The following is a 21,272-nucleotide window of genomic DNA, read 5'->3' as shown; positions in this document are numbered from 1 at the left end:
CTTGTACTTTACCTTCTGCGATTCTACGTTATAATTCTGAAAATTATAATGCAGATTATATTGATGAAGAGGAGACAGTGCATTGTTGTTCATTTTATTAGATTTGTTATTTCAATACATTAGTTTAAGCCTACATATACAGTATAAGTTGTTTAACTTAACTACTCAATATAATGTCAGATTCTCATTGTTCATCAAACATTTGAGCACAGTTTGCACAAGGTACAGTGCTGTGTGAACACTGAGCCATATCAAATGAACTGCAGTTTTTGTTCTGTGATGTTGTTGAGGTGGTGGGCCTGTTCACACAGCCCACTCCATCTGTTCAAACACATCTAAACCACAGCATTTACTGTTTATACTTATTAATATACATTAAGTAAATTACGTTTCATCTAGTTTTCAAAAACTGTTGAGTTCTGTTGGTTAACAGATCATCCACTTTGACATGACTTGTTTTGTCAATGTTAGTTTTATTAAACATAAAAGTTGCATACATTTTGGTATTTCAAAAGCTCCAGATCCAGACTATTAAAATTATGATTTATTACATTCTTGGGCTGATTAAGTCTTGTGACTCCTTGTATTTAATAATAAGCACTGCAAAGCTTAATATCAGCCATACATTCCCCAACTGTTACTTGCTTTTATTCATAAATGATCAACAAAATTAGAAATATATATGTTCTTTGAAAATATAGGATCTTTTCTATATTGCATGTGATTTTAAAATCCATACAGCCATTCTCATCTATAAACTTATAAATAAATAAATAAATAAATATTACAATAAATATTTATCTTCTTGATCAGCCAATCTAAAGAAAAATACACATATAGCATGTAACACCAAAGGGGCTCAATATATATATTGCTTTTCAGACGATTCATGTATATTAAAACATGCTACTGCACTATAAAATGTGTATTTCACCAGTAGAAACTGTTTGTGGCGTGGAGAGGCACAGCACGACTGTTACACTAGGGGCGCTGTTTACAAAACCATTGCCTCAAAGCCTGCATGCACCAAAAACTTCACTCATCATAAACAGAGGGTCTATTTACACTAACTCCGCCCACTAACATGTGATTGAGTTAGTCAAGCAAATTCAGAGTCAGTTTCAGTGGCGCAGGTGGTAAGACGCGATCGACCCGAGTTCGAGTCCGCCTTTTGCCAAACTTTTTTTCTCCTTTTTCAAATCTCATATTGCATCAGAAAGGCATTTATTTTAAGGAAATAATCAAAAGGTTGAAAATAAAGTATCGGGTAGGGTTAGGGTAGGTGTAGGGAGGGCTTTATTGTCCCAATAAGGTGGCATCCATTTAATAATTTGAATTAAAATGATAATTTACACTCAATACGTTATTATTGCATACTGTTTTATAATGTACTACAATACTAAGGTGCAGATAATTGCCACTATTTGCAATACGTAGTATAAATAGCAGAAAATCTTGCTATTTTAACAGTGTAAATAGAATCTATAGCTATTTGCACTTAGTGTAAATAGCATATCTTTAAAAAATACAGCTATTTTTACTTGGTGTAAATATAATCCATTGCTATTTGCACTTAGTGTAAATAGCATATCTTTAAAAAATAGCATCTATCGCTAAAAAATATGCTATTTGCACAGTGTAAATAGCATTTAATTGCTATTTACACTTAGTGCAAATAGCCTCTGCCTATAATAAATATATATGTGGATTTTTCTCTTTTTCCATTTTTGTGCATGGTGTTACAAACTGATTTTCCAGGGGGAAAAATTTTTTTTTACTCCAGAGGGAACTAGTGTACAGGGTCAAGTTAATGATATGTGATCTGGGTCCTGAGGTAAATGAATATTTAATTCTGTTAATTTGAAGCTTTCTCTGCCGAGTCAGATAACAACCTCACCACACACAAACATAAAATATGCAATATACAGACACAGAAGTCAGCACAGACACACATGTGAAAGTCATCAAATGTGAAGAAGTGTTTTGTCACGCAGCTTAATATTTTTCAGTAAATGAGCTGACAATTTATAGATAGATGTTTTTGAGGAAATGTCAGTGTAGAGCACCATATCTATTTATGAAAGTGACATAAAAGGATTAGGGCATTAGAGGAAATGTACACACTTGTCAGTTCTATGACACAGTGTACATGAATTCTCCACAAGACACTTCTCAGAATGGAGCATGAGGTCTATGTACTCAGAGAGTGAGTTTAGGTGTTTAAAAAAAAAAGGAGAATGAGAAATGAGGTTGGTGACCACATCTTTTGTTTTATTGACTAACGCAGGGTAAGGACTGGATATGGATTCGCTTCTGTCTTCCTTATCTCAGAAACATAAGCCTACTGTTCCTGCTCGTTAAGCCTCTCTATCTCTTTCTCTATGGTTATGCTTAGAGTCACTTACAACAAAATCCAAAAAATATTTTAAATGAAAGTTAAATGTGCACAAAGAATAACATAAATCAAATCAAAACACACATGCAGGAATCCACACATATTTTCTCACACACATATCAAACACACTTTTTCTAACCATTTTTCAGATTTTAAACTGAACCCAGGCCTGCTGTCAATCTCTGAGCCGATGCAAATCAATACAAAACATTATATTCCCTCACCATGTGAGACAAATTGGATTACACATACAAAGAAAAAAAAGTTAAATACTGCAAAGACCTATTTTTACATATAAACAAACTTAGACACGCCTGTGACACACTTCATCATATGAAAGTATCAAAACCAATAGGAATGAAAAAATTGATCAGTTTTCTTGTGTGTGCTGGAGAGGACATTCATCATGCACAGCATTAGCTACATGTTGGTTTAAAATATCCTCTTCACTTACAAAGCCACATATCAGACAGAGGAGAGGTTTCAATACCGCTCTTCAGAACTGATACACACTTGCAAAAAAAAAAATAAATAAATAAAAATCACAGCAGTCTAGAGACGCTCCAAACATACATGACTCATGAGCTCATGCCACATTAATTAGATACCTGCTTTAAAATGATAATAAATGATTTCTCCTAAATTAATACAGAAACTGAGGGAGGAAAACAGCATATTTATTAGGAATTTATCTTTCTTTTTAATTATATCCCTTTCTAAATATTGTTTTAATAGAATGTATTATTTTTAATAAATAGCTCTCATAACTGAACATACAATTCAAATTTTGTGTTTCAGAAAATAAATACTGTGATACCTCAGCTCACACATGCAAACACACACACAGACACTGATGTACACACACAAATACACACAAAAACGTAATTGCTAACTCTCTACAACCTCACTACAGTCTCAAATGGAAAAAAAAAATATTTATTTGAAATGCTGAAGTATTACTCTCTGCTCTGTCTGTGCTGAGGATTGCTTTGTCTGGTTTATGTATCTAGCTGTGCCTTCTGACCTGTGTGTGTGTGTGTGTGTGTGTGTGTGTGTGTGTGTAAAAGAAAAGGAACACACTTTCGCCTGTTTAATCTCTGGAGTTGATCCTCAGTTTGAAGGAAACACGTCCAGCAAACTTGTCTCGTTCACTGCCCTCAGGAATGTTGTTAGTGTTGATTCTGCACTCCACGTTGATGTCCTCATTCATGGTGATGTTGAGGAACTTAATGGCCACTAAAGGCTGAGAGTAGTTCACCTGCAGAGAAGAAACAGACTATCAGAAATCACTTGTTGATTGGATGGAGGCGGATCTGAATGCGATCTTTAGTGGGTTAAAGGGATAGTTCACCTAAAAATGAAAATTCTGTCATTATTTACTCACCCTCATGTCGTTCCAAACCCGTAAGACCTTCGTTCATCTTCGGGACACAAATTAAGATATTTTTGATGAATTCCGAGAGCTCTCTGACCCCAGACAGCAAATTCCTACCATGATCAAGGTCCAGAAATGTAGTAAGGACAATGGTAAAAATAATCATCAGGGGCTCAACCGTAATTCAACGTACGAGAATACGTTTTGTGTGCAAAGAAAACAAAAATAATGCTGCCATTTTGGAGGATATCACGACGCATGCGTGCACTGTGATCTGAACGTAAACAACGCATGCTGTTCTGTGTCAGCTGCACCACATGCTTACCTTGTATACGCTCAGATCAGAATTGTTGAATAAAGTCGTTATTTTTGTTTTCTTTGTGCACAAAAAGTATTCTCGTAGCTTTGAAAAATTACGGTTGAACCACGGATGTCATATGGATTATTTTAACAATGTCCTTAATACATTTCTGGACCTTGATCTTGGATTCTTGCTGTCTATGGGAGGGTCAGACAGCTCTCGGAATTCATCAAAAATATCTTAATTTGTGCTCCAAAGATGAACGAAGGTCTTACGGGTTTGGAAAAACATGACGGTGAGTAATTAATGACAGAATTTTCATTTTTGGGTGAACTATCCCTTTAAGTGGGCTAAATGATTGGAGAATCCAGCATACATAACCAGAAAGAAGTCTGTTCTTTCAGTGGAAGATAAATGGAGTTCTGACACTTAGATTCATAATTAAAAATTATCCTTTAAAAAAAAAAAAGATAAAACATATGCATAGATGAAAAATTTACAATAAGATCAATAATATGCATTCAGAAAACAGACGGTCAAAACGGTAAATTTTCATTTTACACATGTACAGTATGTTCTCCAAGTGTATGTGTGTGTGTTGTACCTGGGCTTTCTTGCCATAATATGGGTAGTACATAAGGTTGAAAGTGCCATTGGGGGGAAAGTACATCAGTTCACCAAGTTTATCTGTGTCATCTGCCTACAGAGGGAGGGAGATATTACGAGTTCATCTCAGCATTTAATCTGAAGGTATCAACCTGTTCTAATACCACTTACTGAATTTAACAAACAAACAGAGAAACCAATCATCCATCGAATTGATCTTATGCTGGAATTATCTAGCATATGATCTGACTGTATGAATAATCATTTTACCCATTGTTGTTTTTAAATGTAATTAAAGATTCAAAATAAAGACTGGTCATTTTGGATTCGAATTTGTTGCACACTGCAGAACATCAACAATGTAATTCAAATGATAAATTCTCTGCCTCTGTTAAAATGATTATTCTTCATTCTGTCTATTATTCTTACCCACTCATCTTTCCCAACTTTGTATCTCTGACAAGAATGGAGGGGGAGAACAGGTGAGACACACAAAAAACAAATAAAAAAAACAAACAAAAAAACAAATCAACCACATGGAAAATAAACAGAGATGATGAGCAATGTGTAAAATAACACATCTTGAACAAACACTGAAAACAACAATTATATGACAAAAGTACAGAAAAGAGGAGGAGGAATGATGGGTCTATGATGAGAAAGAGCAAAATATGTTGACAGGGAAACAAAAGGTGTGGTTGAAAAAAATGGGCGAGGACATTGCAAACGAAAAAAGAAATAGATTGAGGAACATATTTGCATGAGCCCAAATGGCGGTCAATATCCAGTCAGAACCCACTCGGACACAAACATACTTGATTGAGAGGGCACACACTATTGAGAAAGCTAGGGGAAAGAGTAGGAAAAACTTCCACTCTTTTGCAATATAGATCAAAGTTTGCTTAGAGTGGGGTGACTAACCTACAGTATGAGAATACAAACCAGCAACAGTGTTATAATTGTTAAATAAAACTATTAAATATTTTTTTGTTAATTGAAATAAATCTTAAGTAAAATATAAATATTAGATAAAAAATGAGAAATATTCACTTGACAGCTAACAGAAATAAAAGTTGATAAACTAAAATGACTAAAAACGGAAATATGACAACAGCTAAGACTGAACCTTGCATGACTGAAGGATGATTCCTGAATACATTCAGACATTTAAACGAATGGCGAATACACAATTGTTAATTTACTTATTCTCATTTCATGTTAGTTTATATTTGCGTGTGAATCTGCAGTGTATAGTCTGTTGTGCCTTTTTTTCTCTGAAGCCAGCCACAGTTCTGATTACCGGCTAATATAATCTGGTGACCTTGTTGAATGGCTCATGTAACTTTAATCTGAAATCAATCCCTTTTTAAAAGACTGAAGGACAAGGAGAGTGAGAGTCAGGGGAAAAGAGACTGAGACCTTACCTTAGCACCACATGTGACATAAGGAGGCTGCCCGTCCTTAGCAGGCAACAGACCAATCACCTGCAAAGAAGAATAAACACAGAGAAAGAAGGATTTGAGATTGAAATGACAGAGGAAGAAAAAGAACAAGACCCAAAGACCAAAGGGAAGAGACAGATCAAGTTGAGTCTCATTAGAAAACTAAAGTAACTCTGATGAATTATTAATTATAAACATTCCGGCCACTGTCTCTGATTCAGTGGTTTCAGAGTTTTCACGGTGATAAAACTGGGGGGATTCAATGACCTAAAATCAAATCAGGCATATATTTGTTTGATTATATATTTAGTTGTTTCTCAATAATACTTAATTTGACCATTTTTAGAATGCTGGACATGTTTCTGACACAAACATTTGCTTCACACATGCTTTCTATTTCACATCTTACACGGTTAAGCTTGATGATGATGCAGGGCTTGCCATCATTGTAACCATAATAGCGATCTGTGATCCCAGAGCAATTCTGCAATATGGAGCGTTTGAACTGGCAGGAACGCTTGGGGAAGTTTTTCAAGCTGCCACTGTCCTCCTGGATGAAGTATTGATCTGGTTTACATTCAAAATTCGTCTGGTCCTGGACCGTCTCATTGTAGGCTGGATAAAAGAAAAACAGGACATGACCTTCTGTGAACTAAATAGCATGCAGGATTTCACTAAAATGATTGTGGCAGGTTCTGTGTGTAATACATGTAAAGTCATTTGCATGGCACTCACGAGAGAGGAAGTTATTGAGGGCCTGGACGTATCTTTCCCAGGTCTCAGTGTACTCCAGGGTGTAACTGATCTCCAGCTGCTCTCCTTTAGGTCTGATCATCATCCCTGCAAAACAAATAAGACAATGGGAAGATACAGAGACTGCGAGTGTATATGTTTACATTCATTTTGCATTTAAGTATGCTTGTGAGCATCAAAAAGTCCAAATAATGGGCCAAATATTGCAATATCAATAAATTACAGGTAATAAATGGCAAAAGGTATCTGTAAGGGGTAACATTAGGGTGTAGTTGTTATTATTAGCTCATATATAGGATCAAGTCTGTGTGTATTACCTGGAGTTGAAAGTCTATCTTGGTATGTTGGTCTGTGGTCATCGAGCGTTTGCAGCATTACGTACATGGTGAGAGCAAATAATCCAGCCAGGAAAATGTAGAATGCCAGATAAAACAACAGGATCAGACCTACAAGGACACACAAACATTCAAATCCAAACTCTATACAAATACATACTGTATTCAAACTTTTCCATAAATGTGAACTGTAATGTGACTGGAACTTAGCAAACTTAGCATCGAAACTTAGCATTTTAATGGAATTCAATAGTAATAATAATAACAATGCACATTAATTTAAATTAATACATACAGCTGCATGCAGCAATTATTGGCATTTAAGCCCCATAAACTTGTATTTTGCATGACATTAAGCATTTCTGATGACAGATAAGACAAAATGTCAACTGGACTAATGGTACAATAGTTCCAGCCATTTTTATGTGTTTTACTATGATAGTGCCACCAAGTGGCCAAGTCCGTCCAAATTTGTTATTTGTTCTTAAAGTAAGGCCTTACATTAATGTACCAAGTGATAAGTGATAAAAAGTCTAGGAGTTGTTCACAAAAGTATGTTTTTATTTTTGAAATAAATTAAATTAGAGATATAGATTTGTGACTTGAGTCTTGAACAAAACATGTTTTCCTTCATTGTAGCTCCTCCTACACCTTATGTACTTTAATAAAAACATGTTTGTAGGGAGTGTTTGTAATAGGACATGCAGAATACTGTGACCATATAACCATAATAACCATTTATGACTATCTTTTGCTCTCTCTCTCCATCGCTTCTCGCTCTCTTCTGCTGATGTAACTGTGAAAAGATACAAGACTAGTAGGCCTAATCCTCTTAAATTCTCACCAGAGCACCCAAATCTTCTCTCCTCATTCATACATTTATACATACACATTCACTGCAGCTCGGTCTTACATTCATACTTTTATACACTAATGTCCCTGTTACAGGAAGTCTGGTAATCCTGTCTGGTAAATGTCTAGTCTTTGACAAAATTGAATTACTGCAGGGCAGATGTGGGTTAAGAGGGGTAAAAAAGGGGAGGGAGGTGACAGAAGGAGAAGAAGAGGGCAGATTAAGTCAAAGGGGGATTTTCAGGGAATATATGGTTTAGAAACACCAGAGTAGCCCACAGTATGTCTGTACATACATTCATGCAAACAACCCCAGCTACCCAAATAAAATAATAATTATACTCAAGATTATTATGTCTACACAACTGCACTAAATAGATCTATATATAGACTAATGAGTTGATATTTATCATACGTAGAAGAATGAAAGAATTATGTCAGTGGTTGTTTATTCATGAGGTATATAATGTCAGTACAGTAATATGGTATATAATGTGGTACAGTACGGTTACTTAAGAGCCAGTCTGAAAAGTCTTTGCTGATGTTAATGAGAAAATATTGATAGGTAATTACCTGCACAAGAATTTCTTCACCTAAGATTTTCTCAGATATGGAACATAAGCAAACCCACAAACTTTACATGGGCAGTAGACATGGAGGTTTTTCAGTGTCAAGATTTAAAAAAAATAATATATATTGTGTAGCTGCTGGAACTGTTTTTTTGCCATTTTAAACACATACACACATATTAAATAAAATAATTTATAAAATTGTTATAAAATGAAAGATTATATACACTACCACTCAATTTTTCGTTGTTGAAATAAGTCTATTGCTCACCAAGAGTGCATTAATTTGATCAAAATATAGTAAAAACTGTAATATTGTATAATATTATTACAATTAAGTGGCTGCTTTCTATTTCAGCGTTTTTGATATCTGAAAGATCATGTGACACTGAAGATTGGAATAATGGCTGCTGAAAATTAAGCTTTGCCATCACAGAAATAATTTACATTCTAAATGAATATGCTGATTTGAATCTCAAGGAACATTTATATTTTTTAACAATGTTGAAAACAGTTGTGTTACTGAAGATTTTTGTGTAAACCATGATAACCACGAATCTTTGATGAAAAAAGTTCAAAAGAACAGCATTTATTTGAAATAGAACTTTTTTGTAACAAAGAGAATGCTGAGTGCTGAAGGTGCCTGTTTGTATGTGTGCACTGTAAGTTGTGGTGCACAGCAGGATTGTGTATTCCTGAGGAGAGCTCATTAAAATACAGGACACCTGAGCTTCACGCAGCGAGGCCCCTGGGGACAGTCGATCAGGTTGCTCCAGGTTGAAGGGAGGAGGGATACCGGATCTCTGTCCCCCGCTGCATCCTGGAGCTCCCCGCACAGACAGGCTTTCACTGATCAATAACAGCAATGTGGTAGTGAGGTTACGCTATAGGATAAAATTACACAGGAGTGTGTGCTAATATGCCTGGAGAGAGTGAAAAAGGATGCAATGTATGCGCAAGAGAGAAAGTGAGCAAAAAAAAGGTGAGAATGTTGCCTTATGCAAGGGACACTAGCAAAGCCCAAATGTTCACATCATTAAGCACTACTTAATCTCGCAGCAGGACAGGCTCAAAATAACCGCCGTCTCTCTCAGGATACCAAGTACCTGCATTATCAAACATTACTTGCTCAACTTGGTTATGAGGTCAAAACATGGTACATCCTCATCAGCTGTGCTGGATCTGTGTGTTTGCGTGTGGTGAATACTGCACACGGTGAGACTGATACTCTATCTCTGCTCTTCTGTTGCTTTATCTGTCTCTCATCATGATGAAAGTCATCCTCCCTCTTTCAACCCTCTAATTTGAACGCAACCTGAAAGAGGGGAGCAGAATGTGTCGCTGTGATCTGCTATTTGCATGTTCACGTTCATTAATACAGACATGAACCCCACAAAACAGTCTCTTTAGATCTGCCCACATCCTTTCGGATTCATCAGTTCCTAAATCCATCAAACCTACCAGGCCACCATAATATCAAACACTTGCATCACAGGAACTCACACCTGTGATGTAGACAAAGGGAGCAATATCTGAAAATTTGGCAGGGATAGCTGGGTGTACTGGGTGCACATAAATAGATAATTATAGACTGAAAAATCTAAATTATTACTATTAATAGCTACAATTAATAGCTAAATGAATTGATTTTATTCAAGTCAAAATTATTAATCAACACTGAACCAACATACATACGTCAGACTAACAAACATAAGAGTTAGTCAGGTAAAGATGAATAAATAAAAATTAAAAAGGTTCTCAGGGTAACAATTGCAAATAGCTATTTATAATTCATATGAATATTTCTTATCAGACCAAAACTTAACTGAAACTGGCACCACTTTCAGAAGACCTTCATATTAATATCACTATAATATTTTTGCTGTGTTAGCATTATTGTGCCAATTGTTTTGTACCTTGTAATTGACTATTTTTCATAATGGAAAATTAGCAATAATAGGTAAAATTACATAATTTCAATTCAAAACAACATTTCATGTCCACATATTTATTCATGAGGTGAAGTAAATCGGACAATATGCATTTGAACAAGATGATTAAATTCAAAAAGAGGATCTTTCAAAGCAGTCTATCGTCCAGCTAGAACCAGATTTTTTCAGATTTGAGAACTGGAGGGTGTTTGGGAGTTGATAAATATCGATATAGAAATTTTAGTAAATGGTAAATAATTTATTATATTTACTAAAAAAGATTAACTATTTTATTTGTTTACTTACATATCATCAGAGAGCTGTGAACATGCAGATATATTATTAGATTTCTTAAAATCTCAGGGAGTTCTGTGTGTAAATATTTTATATCAAAAGGCTTTAGCTGATATATAAAAAAAAAGGTTTTGGGATCTTTTGAACTAGAATATCTCCAGAACTTTTCTAGGTGGTTTGTGTCCAGGAAGCCTTATACTGTTTTGAACTGAGTTTTAAGATCTTCTGCTCTCAAATACAGCAGTATGAGCTATAATTCTCAGGAGTGGTTTAGAGATTCAATTACGGCCTGTGCAAGAGTGATGTTTAACAACAAGATGAGACACAGGCTGTATATGACTCTCCAGAGGGCTGTAGTAAAATAAGCTTTAAATACTTTTACCTGATACTATTGACCCCTCTGTGCCCCAGGGTCCTGAAAGCAACCCTATATATGTTTCAATAAGAGACACAGCTGTATGAATGTAGCTGTAGATTCCACCGTCCTCCATAGGTCACGATTAAGCTCCAGTAATGAGGATGTACTTTGTTAAAGAATCTAAGCATATCCAGGTTCACTCTGGTTTGGGCCCAGACAAAAATAGACTAATTAAGGAGTCTTAGAGAACATGCTGGCTTAACTTCAGCAGCTAGTCCTCAGAGCATCACACACACACACACACACACACTCTCTGTCTCTCTCTTTCAATGAGCTCCCTAGAGCAAAAAGTGCTGGCATACATGGAAGTCTTGAGGGCAGTGATCTAGCATTTCCCGCTCTCTCTTTCTCTTTCTCTCTCTCTCTCTCTCTCTCTCACACACACACACACTAACTATTCCATAGTATTGACAGCTGAATTACTGATGCCCAAGGGGCAATTTTGGAGTGCTGTAGTTTTAATGCCATCACACCCTGATTAAAAGACACATTCAGTTCCAGAATTAATCTACAGCTGTTGAATAGGCTATGTCTCCACATGATAGCCTCACCAAGGTAACCAATGAGCCTATTAGTAAAGGATTACATCTTACACTAATTCACAAACCCCCACGCACACACTCAAAATGGCCCTCGGCTAGATTAAATCATCTCAATGTCACTGCAAAAGACAATTTGTAAGAATTGCACAGGGCTAAAGGTGTTTAGTGGTTCACTTCTATTAATTATAAAAGCCAGATTACTTAGTAGATTACTTGGAAAATTCAAACAGATTTAAACCAAATTTGAAATAAAATTTGACACTGGACTGTATAAAAAAACAAAACAAAAAAAAAAACAAAAAGGTAGCTGTTGATGTTACAAAAGTTTTGGCATTTTGGTGATTGTATTTTTTACAGCTTCTAGTTGTTATTTAATTATATGTTAATATATGGGCCTATGTGAACTATTTAAATGAGTTTTCTGTAATGAAATGTACAGATAATGATACAGATGGCACACTGGGGCTTATAGCTGATCAAAATTGGCCTCTCTAGCAGCTGTCAGGGTATAGCTCAGGGTAACACATGACACTAAAATAACGCAATAAACATTAAATAAGACAGAATACAATAGAAAGCCCTTCGACTGCTACAAAAAGGAAGGACATTTTAGAGATTCATATTTTGAACAAAAACATAACTTACACTATATTTTACAATACATGAATTTGCCTTGTTAAATATACAATAAATCATATGGTGTACTTAAAACATTTGACTAAAATTTCACAGAAAAATCTATGTTTTTAAAGTATTTAACATTTTTTACTGCAGCTCTTCAGCATTCTTTGCAGTTAAAATTACGTCTGTTCTTTACAGAAAGTGGTGCAGGAAATACTGATGTGTGCTAGTCTCTATTCAGACACTCTACTTGAAACGCATTGTATAGTTTTGCAGTGACTCGACGCATCATATTTCTCCATGCTGTTCATTGGCTGACGCATTCAACATTTTTACCTGCAAAGTCCAAAATAACAATAATCAGTTATCTGGATCGATCAATAGACATCAGATTTCGTAATTTGACTAAGATAATAAAATTATGCATTAAGTTTTACAGCTGCGTAAACGCGCCGGAGAAAAGGAAACGCATGTGACGCACTAGCCGCACTAACTGGAGTTTCAGCACCTCGGACAGCAACCCGTCTCTCCAATGAACTTCTGCACTTACAGAGTGAGACTCACTGTCGCTGTGCTAACTACTGCAACGCAGTACTTATTATCACTGCAAAATAATGACACACTAATTAGCATATGTGCATGCGTGAAATCCTGTCGATGCTGTGCAACACTTACCCCAACTGCTCGCGGTCCTCCCGCAGAACTCGCGCGTTCTTGGGTTCCAGAAGAACTCCTTCCACGCGTTATTCTTATCATCCTTTGCCATTTTCCTGGACGAAATAAATGTGCACTCACAGAGTCAACGCCTCGGGGCTAACACTCTCTTTGAGAGTAATAAAAAGCTATTTAACCCTTGAATAGTGTGGAGAAAGAGGGCAGATCTTTAAGGTCTCAATAGAAAGCTTTTTTTAAATGAAAAACTGGGTAAAAGCGATTCCCAAGGCACTCTGCCGAAACCTGAGCACTGAAGCAGACCTCGCTATCTCTGTAACACCCGGCGTTCTGCCCACAAGTGCAGTGCGCATTCCGACGAGTGCGAGACACTGAGCGAGAGAGAGAGAGAGAGAGAGAGAGAGAGAGAGAGAGAGAGAGAGAGAGAGAGAGAGACTTGACTTTAAAGCTTCTTTTATTTACAGACACTTATAAAAAACAATAAATATTATATTAACCAAGGAGCATTAAAAGAATACTACCTACATGTACATAAATAGGTTATTAGCTCACATTAAAAAGAAAATTCAATTCATAACATTACATCAAAACCTCTCTCTTCACTTGGTTGACATAAAATACCTTTAGTACCCCAAAAAGAAAAAAAATAATCAGTATCATTTACAAATTCATAAAACTTGTACTCCAAAATTAACCTGCTTTTTACCAAAGCCTTAAACATATGTAAAGGATCAATTCCTCCATTAAGAAGTGTTTTATTCTTCCTTGTCAGCCAAATTGTCATTTTAGCCTTACCAAACAAGAAATTGATCAAAACTGTTTGTGTTCTGTTTGAGGCACTATATTTTGGTCCAAAAACAAAAAGACCATTTGTAAAATGAAAACCAAATCTATGACTCAATTCTCCTAATACACCAAACATGTCTTTTAGCCTTGAACAACCAATAAAAATATGAAAAACAGTTTCTGAGATTCCACAAAACAACACTCTTCCTCCTGCAAAGGATTCAACCGTGCCTTATGTCGATTTGTTTTCTGTAATGTACTGATAAACATTAGACTTTCATATATTTTAGATTCATTACAACACAACTGAAGTAGTTCAAGCCTTTTATTGTTTTAATATTGATGATTTTGGCATACAGCTCATGAAAACCCAAAATTCCTATCTCAAAAAATTAGCATATTTCATCCGACCAATAAAAGAAAAGTGTTTTAATACAAAAAAGTCAACCTTCAAATAATTATGTTCAGTTATGCACTCAATACTTGGTCGGGAATCCTTTTGCAGAAATGACTGCTTCAATGCGGCGTGGCATGGAGGCAATCAGCCTGTGGCACTGCTGAGGTGTTATGGAGGCCCAGGATGCTTCGATAGCGGCCTTAAGCTCATCCAGAGTGTTGGGTCTTGCGTCTCTCAACTTTCTCTTCACAATATCCCACAGATTCTCTATGGGGTTCAGGTCAGGAGAGTTGGCAGGCCAATTGAGCATAGTAATACCATGGTCAGTAAACCATTTACCAGTGGTTTTGGCACTGTGAGCAGGTGCCAGGTCGTGCTGAAAAATGAAATCATCTCCATAAAGCTTTTCAGCAGATGGAAGCATGAAGTGCTCCAAAATCTCCTGATAGCTAGCTGCATTGACCCTGCCCTTGATAAAACACCGTGGACCAACACCAGCATCACTGACTGTGGGTACTTGACACTGGACTTCAGGCATTTTGGCATTTCCCTCTCCCCAGTCTTCCTCCAGACTCTGGCACCTTGATTTCCGAATGACATGCAAAATTAGCTTTCATCCGAAAAAAGTACTTTGGACCACTGAGCAACAGTCCAGTGCTGCTTCTCTGTAGCCCAGGTCAGGCGCTTCTGCCGCTGTTTCTGGTTCAAAAGTGGCTTGACCTGGGGAATGCGGCACCTGTAGCCCATTTCCTGCACACGCCTGTACACGGTGGCTCTGGATGTTTCTACTCCAGACTCAGTCCACTGCTTCCGCAGGTCCCCCAAGGTCTGGAATCGGTCCTTCTCCACAATCTTCCTCAGGGTCCGGTCACCTCTTCTCGTTGTGCTGCGTTTTCTGCCACACTTTTTCTTTCCCACAGACTTCCCACTGAGGTGCCTTGATACAGCACTCTGGGAACAGCCTATTCGTTCAGAAATTTCTTTCTGTGTCTTACCCTCTTGCTTGAGGGTGTCAATGATGGCCTTCTGGACAGCAGTCAGGTCGGCAGTCTTACCCATGATTGTGGTTTTGAGTAATGAACCAGGCTGGGAGTTTTTAAAAGCCTCAGGAATCTTTTGCAGGTGTTTACAGTTAATTAGTTGATTCAGATGATTAGGTTAATAGCTCGTTTAGAGAACCTTTTCATGATATGCTAATTTTTTGAGATAGGAATTTTGGGTTTTCATGAGCTGTATGCCAAAATCATCAATATTAAAACAATAAAAGGCTTGAACTACTTCAGTTGTGTGTAATGAATCTAAAATATATGAAAGTCTAATGTTTATCAGTACATTACAGAAAATAATGAACTTTATCACAATATGCTAATTTTTTGAGAAGGACCTGTATAATAATACCACAAAGCAGGTTACGTCTATCAGCATAAATGTTAGCTGCTATCAGATCGGTCTGTGTTGCCATCTAGTGAGGGGTACGACTTTGAACGAACAATAGAAATCACAACGAGAATCCGTCTTGGTTCGATATCGAAACTGAATTGATGATTGTATATCGTGATGACAAATAAATAAGATACATGAAATTAATAGCTTTTACATATATAATTTCTGATTGTATTTTTGTTTTCTTTTTTTTAAACCATACTTCCTAGGCTGCACATCACAACAACATGGATAAACATTATTAGCTACTATTAATCATACTGTAGTAAACACGTACAATAAAATACAATTTCATGACAGTACGTATTTATGCAGTAAATTTGACCCGATTAATATTTTTGTGGAATTATGGTAGTTATATGAAGTAAAATGTCGGTTTCCCCATAAAATGTTACATGCTAATCATTATTATAACTTACATCTGCAAATTCCAACATTTTCACAGTGTTCAAACTTTTCCATATAGCCTAGGCTATTGTTAAAGAGCGTTTTATGCGCCAGTCAATTATTAAAATCTGAACATGATGCGGGATCATTCTAGTTTTATATACGTACAATAGGCCTACTTCTGTAATGTGACTTACTTGGGGTGATGCAATTCTTTGCTTGAAATGCTTTCAAGGGTGGGTTTGCTCAGACTTTTCCATGCCGTTCCGCTAATTAAGGCAATGATCATCAAACCATGCTTAAAATCCCACATAAAATAGGCTACTACTTAATGTGTTCACATCATTACACCTGGCCTTCCATAATCGTGTGTCCTGTCGTGTAGATGAGCCAGCAGGAAGTCATAATTTCGACTTTTTATCTCGTAATTTCGATTTAGTAAATCATAATTTCGACTTTTTATCTCGTAATTTCGATTTAGTAAATCATAATTTCGACTTTTTATCTCGTAATTATGACTTTTAAAGTCATAATTTCGACTTTTTATCTCGTAATTATGACTTAAGTATGTCATAATTTCGACTTTTGGAGGCATGAATTTTTTTCTTACGTGGCGGAAATGGGCTTCCATACCGATCACCCCCACCCCCGAAAAAACAAAGGCCCTCCTTTAGCAAAACACAAGTCACTTCTTAGCCAATGGCAGCGCTGTGCAACGCACTTGGCCCCGCCCCCCTCAGCAAAGTGGCACATCTTAAAGCCTGTGATGGCAGAGACTTGTGGGGGCATCTGTCAGTATCTCATGAGGCCGTTGCCAAGGAGAAGTCTCAGGTGAAGTCAGGGAAAACACCTCTCATTCAGGATGTGCGTGGCGTTTCCGTTCTGTGTTGTTCCGTGCAAAGACTCCCAATGGCCTCAGATTGTAAGATGCACTGTAAAAACATTATCTTGGATCAAGTAAATGATACTGAAAATAAAATCTACTTGATTGTTGTATTACAGCGAATGTAAATTGTATCTTGATGCTGTTTTCTGTTACAATATAGGCTACATAGCCTGACCTTCAACAAGCATTACAGGTGAGTTGGATTAATGCATTAATTTAGTTCAGACAGCTCTACATTAAAAAATTATTTAATTGGTATTTGGGCATAATTGGTTCATGTGGCTAGATTTTTTGGCTACTTAGCAGTTTTACTGGCAATGCTATTGATTTCAGTGCTATTGAAGTTATATCGATAACTTGTCTTATGTCAAGAATCACTTAATATAAATGGGCAATTTTTTTAAATGACTGCAGATTAATGGCAACTTGACATTTTAAGTTCAGTCAAGCCATTTGCATTAAATAATTAGATTTAATTATGCTCAGTATAGAACTAAATAATACATAATTAAATATTAAAGAAAACGTAACTTCTTTTTTATTTAATTTTTTACAATTTACAGATTTTACAAAAATGTTACAGATTTTACAGTGCAAAATTAAGCTAATTAAGGCCAATTAAAGTACATGCAAATGCCAAGCAATCTCTCTCTCTCTTTTTTATCTAAACTATATAATATACATTTCTGATGCTATGGACAGCAAACCCTTAAGCATAACTCCAGCTGTTAAAGAACCAGTGTACCTCTTAAACGTCCCCTCAGCACTCAATCTGTAGATGTTTCAATGACTGACAGTCCTTTAGAAATTTGTCACATCACAACAGTCAGATAATGTCTGTAATGATGTTCAAAATCGATGACAGGTTAGAGTCAACAATATCCTCTACAGAAGATCTGCAGAAAGAGAAAACTTGTACAAGAGTTTCATCTATGATACAGGACATCAGTGAAGAGCAAATCAGTCAACATAATTCAGCAACAGACTGTTGTTACAGCTCCCTGTATTCATGATGCTGACACATGAGTAAGAAACAACTACCCACAGTGAAACTGGATACTGAAACAACAAGTCTGGAAGGTCAGGGTGAAAGGAAAAGTACACACAAAAATGAACATTAGCTGAAAATGTACTCAACCCTCAGGCCATCCAAGATGTAGATGAGTTTATGTCCTAATTGGAACAGATTTGGAGAAATTTAGGATTACATCACTTACTCATCAATGGATCGTCTGCACTGAATGGGTGCCGTCAGAATGAGAGTCCAAACAGCTGACAATGATGTCTTGTAATGTGAAAAGCTGCATGTTTGTAAGAAACAAATCCATCTGTAAAGCATTTTAACTTTAAACCATCCCTTTTGCCCAAAAGACAAATCCATAATCCATAATAACGCTTCTTCCTTAAAAAAGGTCATCCCATGCTGTCCTTTTTTGACATTTTTACTGGAGAAAGCAATGTACAGAAAAACCACATGTGGAAATCATGTGTTAAAATCACATGTAAAATATGTGAAACATATGAAACGCACATGAAACTTGTGGTTTCGGAACATTTTCATGGTATAAATGTATGCAATCCATGTGAAACCCATGTGATCCAAAACTACGCTTCATGTGCGTTTCATATGTTTCAACAGGAGTTTCACATATTTCACATGTGATTTTAACATGATTTGCACATGTGAAGTTCATGATTTTTCTGTAAGAACCTCTTAAGTTAAAAAAATATCTTGATGGATTGGTTTCTGTACTAACACAGGTTTTCACAATACAACACATTGATGGACTGATGGACTGGAGTCACATGGATCCCTTCATCATTTGGACTCCCATTCTGACGGCATCCATTCACTGCAGAGGATCCATTGGTGAGCAAGGGATTTACATTTTCTAAATCTGTTCCAGTGAAGCAACAAACTCATCTACATTTTGGATGGCCTCAGGCGGAGTACATTTCCAGCAATTTTAAATTTTTTGTTGAACTATTCCTTGAAGAGAAAAGGAATGAATTAAACATTACCACATTAGAATAAGCAGATATTTCACTGATTGTATGTAAAGGAGGTCTGCAGGACAAGAAGATATTAAATCCATGTATACTGCAAGTTTCTTTCACCCCCCCATCTCTCTCACACTCTCACACACACACACACACACACTGTTATTCGCACATGTATTTTAGGTTCATCATATAAAATTTATTTCATGACGATATCAATGCAAATATAGCACTACAGTGATTTTCAAGGTACACCGTATCTTACCAAACTAATATATTATGGCACTCATAATATGGCCACCGTTTATGTAGACACGCAAAGCCAACAATTTCTGTAAACTAGTTTACCCAATAATACTTAAGTTACCCTTTTCATCTTAATAAATTGCCACTAGATGATTATTTAGTATATCTGAAGTACAAACTGGGCACAATTTATATAAACTGGGACAGCCCAACCTTGAACTGAATGATTAAGGGAATCCATCAAGAACTCCCAGCATGCGTTGCACCAGCCCTCCTCTACTGTGGTCCTCCATACTGTTTGATAAAGACTGTATTTCAAATGGCCACCCGGGTGCTGCAGTGAAACCCTGGTGTCATGGTGACAACATGTCAAACCCTTGGCAACATCACTGCAATGTTGCCATCACATTTACAGTAGTGTTGCCAGGGTGAGAACTGTACAGGTTGGTGGTGCTAACTATTCAGAAAATCAACAACAAATTTAAATACAACCACAACAACAACTGAGAAACATTCAATTGCCAACAGTTACAAAATATTCCACTCCTTAAAACTCCATCGCATGATCTCAAAAAAAAAAGAAAGAAAAAAAAAAGAAATCTCAAAGAGCACTCAAAAGAATGAAGAAAATCGATAAAAACAGCAGTGAGGGACAATAACAATAGTATAAATTCAATATAGCAGCAGAAGTACTTCAAAAATATACAACTGATATTCCAGCGAGCTGGGTGGAGTGTGTTGGTGAGGGCATGAGTGTGATTTAGTTGCTTAAAGGGACTTGCATGACACTAGCCGGAAAAAAAAAACATTGGTTGGCTGGAGTGTGTGTGTGTGTGTGTGTGTGTGTGTGTGTGTCTGAGACTGTGCCTTTAGTAGATAGGGCTCGCCTTTCAGCAGTCCATTCAGTACAGTGTAGACAAGTAGCCACAGATAAAACTACTAAATTTCTTTATAAAACAATTAAACACCTTGTACTTTTATACATTATATGCTACAATATATTTATTGATTACAAGTATGAAAGTGGAAATAATTGCTACATAATCAATACAGTTGTACATGTTTATTTTACAGATTTTAACAAGTGTTTTTTCTTCTCGTTTAATCTCGATGTCATGTGGTTTGCTTTCTTTTGTGTGGAAAAAAGTTCCAGCATCGGTCTGAGGAGCACCGCCGTGTGTTCGTTTTTCCCAGCAGGGCGCTGCGAGTGTGTGCGTTTCTGTATATGCATGTGCGCATGAGCATTGGACAGTGTGAAGAGGTGAAGTTTGTTCCAAAACTGATTTGTTTTTAAGGGAAAGGGTAACTGGACTGCTCATTCTGACTGTAGTATGATGAGAGCTTTTATATATGTTATTATATATATTATTATATAAATATATATATGTATTATATTATATAAACAACACTGCAACCCCAATTGATTGACACATGAGACTATGGTGCCAAAAAGACTGAAAAATATAGTTAGATGTTAGCTCCGGATATGCTCAGAAACAGATTAAATGTAAACAGATGGGTAAATATGGTGGTCCGACAGTTTTTAGGTGAACACAATGGCACCTCGTGTTAATGCAGCCTGTGCATTGGTCCTCAGTCTATTTCCTATTTTGTAATGAAGCTCATCCTGTGATCGTACTATTTTTATCAAGTGAATAATGCAGTGCGGATCTGTCTTTTTTCACCATCATGATTTTCTATTGGACTGGGCTAATGATCAGTCACCTGTTTTAACAAATATTGCTACGAAAGTCACGTAACTTCTGCTGAACAGCTTTTCTTCTACTCCCCAAATACGCAGACACGCATGTCACCACATTCAACAAATTGGCACTCAATCAATAGGCAGTAATTAGACTTCAAATTAATCTCCTCTACAAACTATGACAGTACCACACAGCCCTTCATTACCATTTCCTGTGTCTGAATGTGTAAGACTTTTTTGTGTATATATGTCAAATGTTGTGTTTTATTGACTCGTTCCCCTGCACTCCTCATCCTTTTGTTGTTCACTGTTCTA

General features: G+C 36.5%; 1 protein-coding gene across 2 annotated transcripts; it reads right to left on the bottom strand.

Moving 5' to 3' along the window:
- Window positions 1-1,280: 1,280 nt before the first annotated feature.
- On the bottom strand, window positions 1,281-13,469 carry atp1b2b (ATPase Na+/K+ transporting subunit beta 2b). 2 transcript variants are annotated; one of them, XM_079417574.1, is made up of 8 exons: window positions 13,110-13,469; window positions 7,190-7,318; window positions 6,855-6,959; window positions 6,529-6,734; window positions 6,102-6,161; window positions 5,107-5,133; window positions 4,676-4,771; window positions 1,281-3,653 (listed from the first exon to the last, which is right to left on the bottom strand). In XM_079417574.1, exons 1-8 carry the CDS (start codon window positions 13,198-13,200, stop codon window positions 3,486-3,488), a joined length of 882 nt encoding a protein of 293 aa, XP_079273700.1. In that variant the 5' UTR covers window positions 13,201-13,469; the 3' UTR covers window positions 1,281-3,485. The 2 variants fall into 2 exon arrangements, with proteins under 2 accessions (XP_079273700.1, XP_079273701.1); XM_079417575.1 differs by lacking the exon at window positions 5,107-5,133 and having other exon boundaries at window positions 1,726-3,653; window positions 13,110-13,453.
- Between the last annotated feature and the right edge of the window lie 7,803 nt (window positions 13,470-21,272).

Source organism: Barbus barbus, assembly GCF_936440315.1.
Source record: "Barbus barbus genome assembly, chromosome: 5".
Lineage (NCBI taxonomy): Eukaryota > Metazoa > Chordata > Actinopteri > Cypriniformes > Cyprinidae > Barbus > Barbus barbus.
This window is presented reverse-complemented; position numbering and strand designations above follow the sequence as displayed.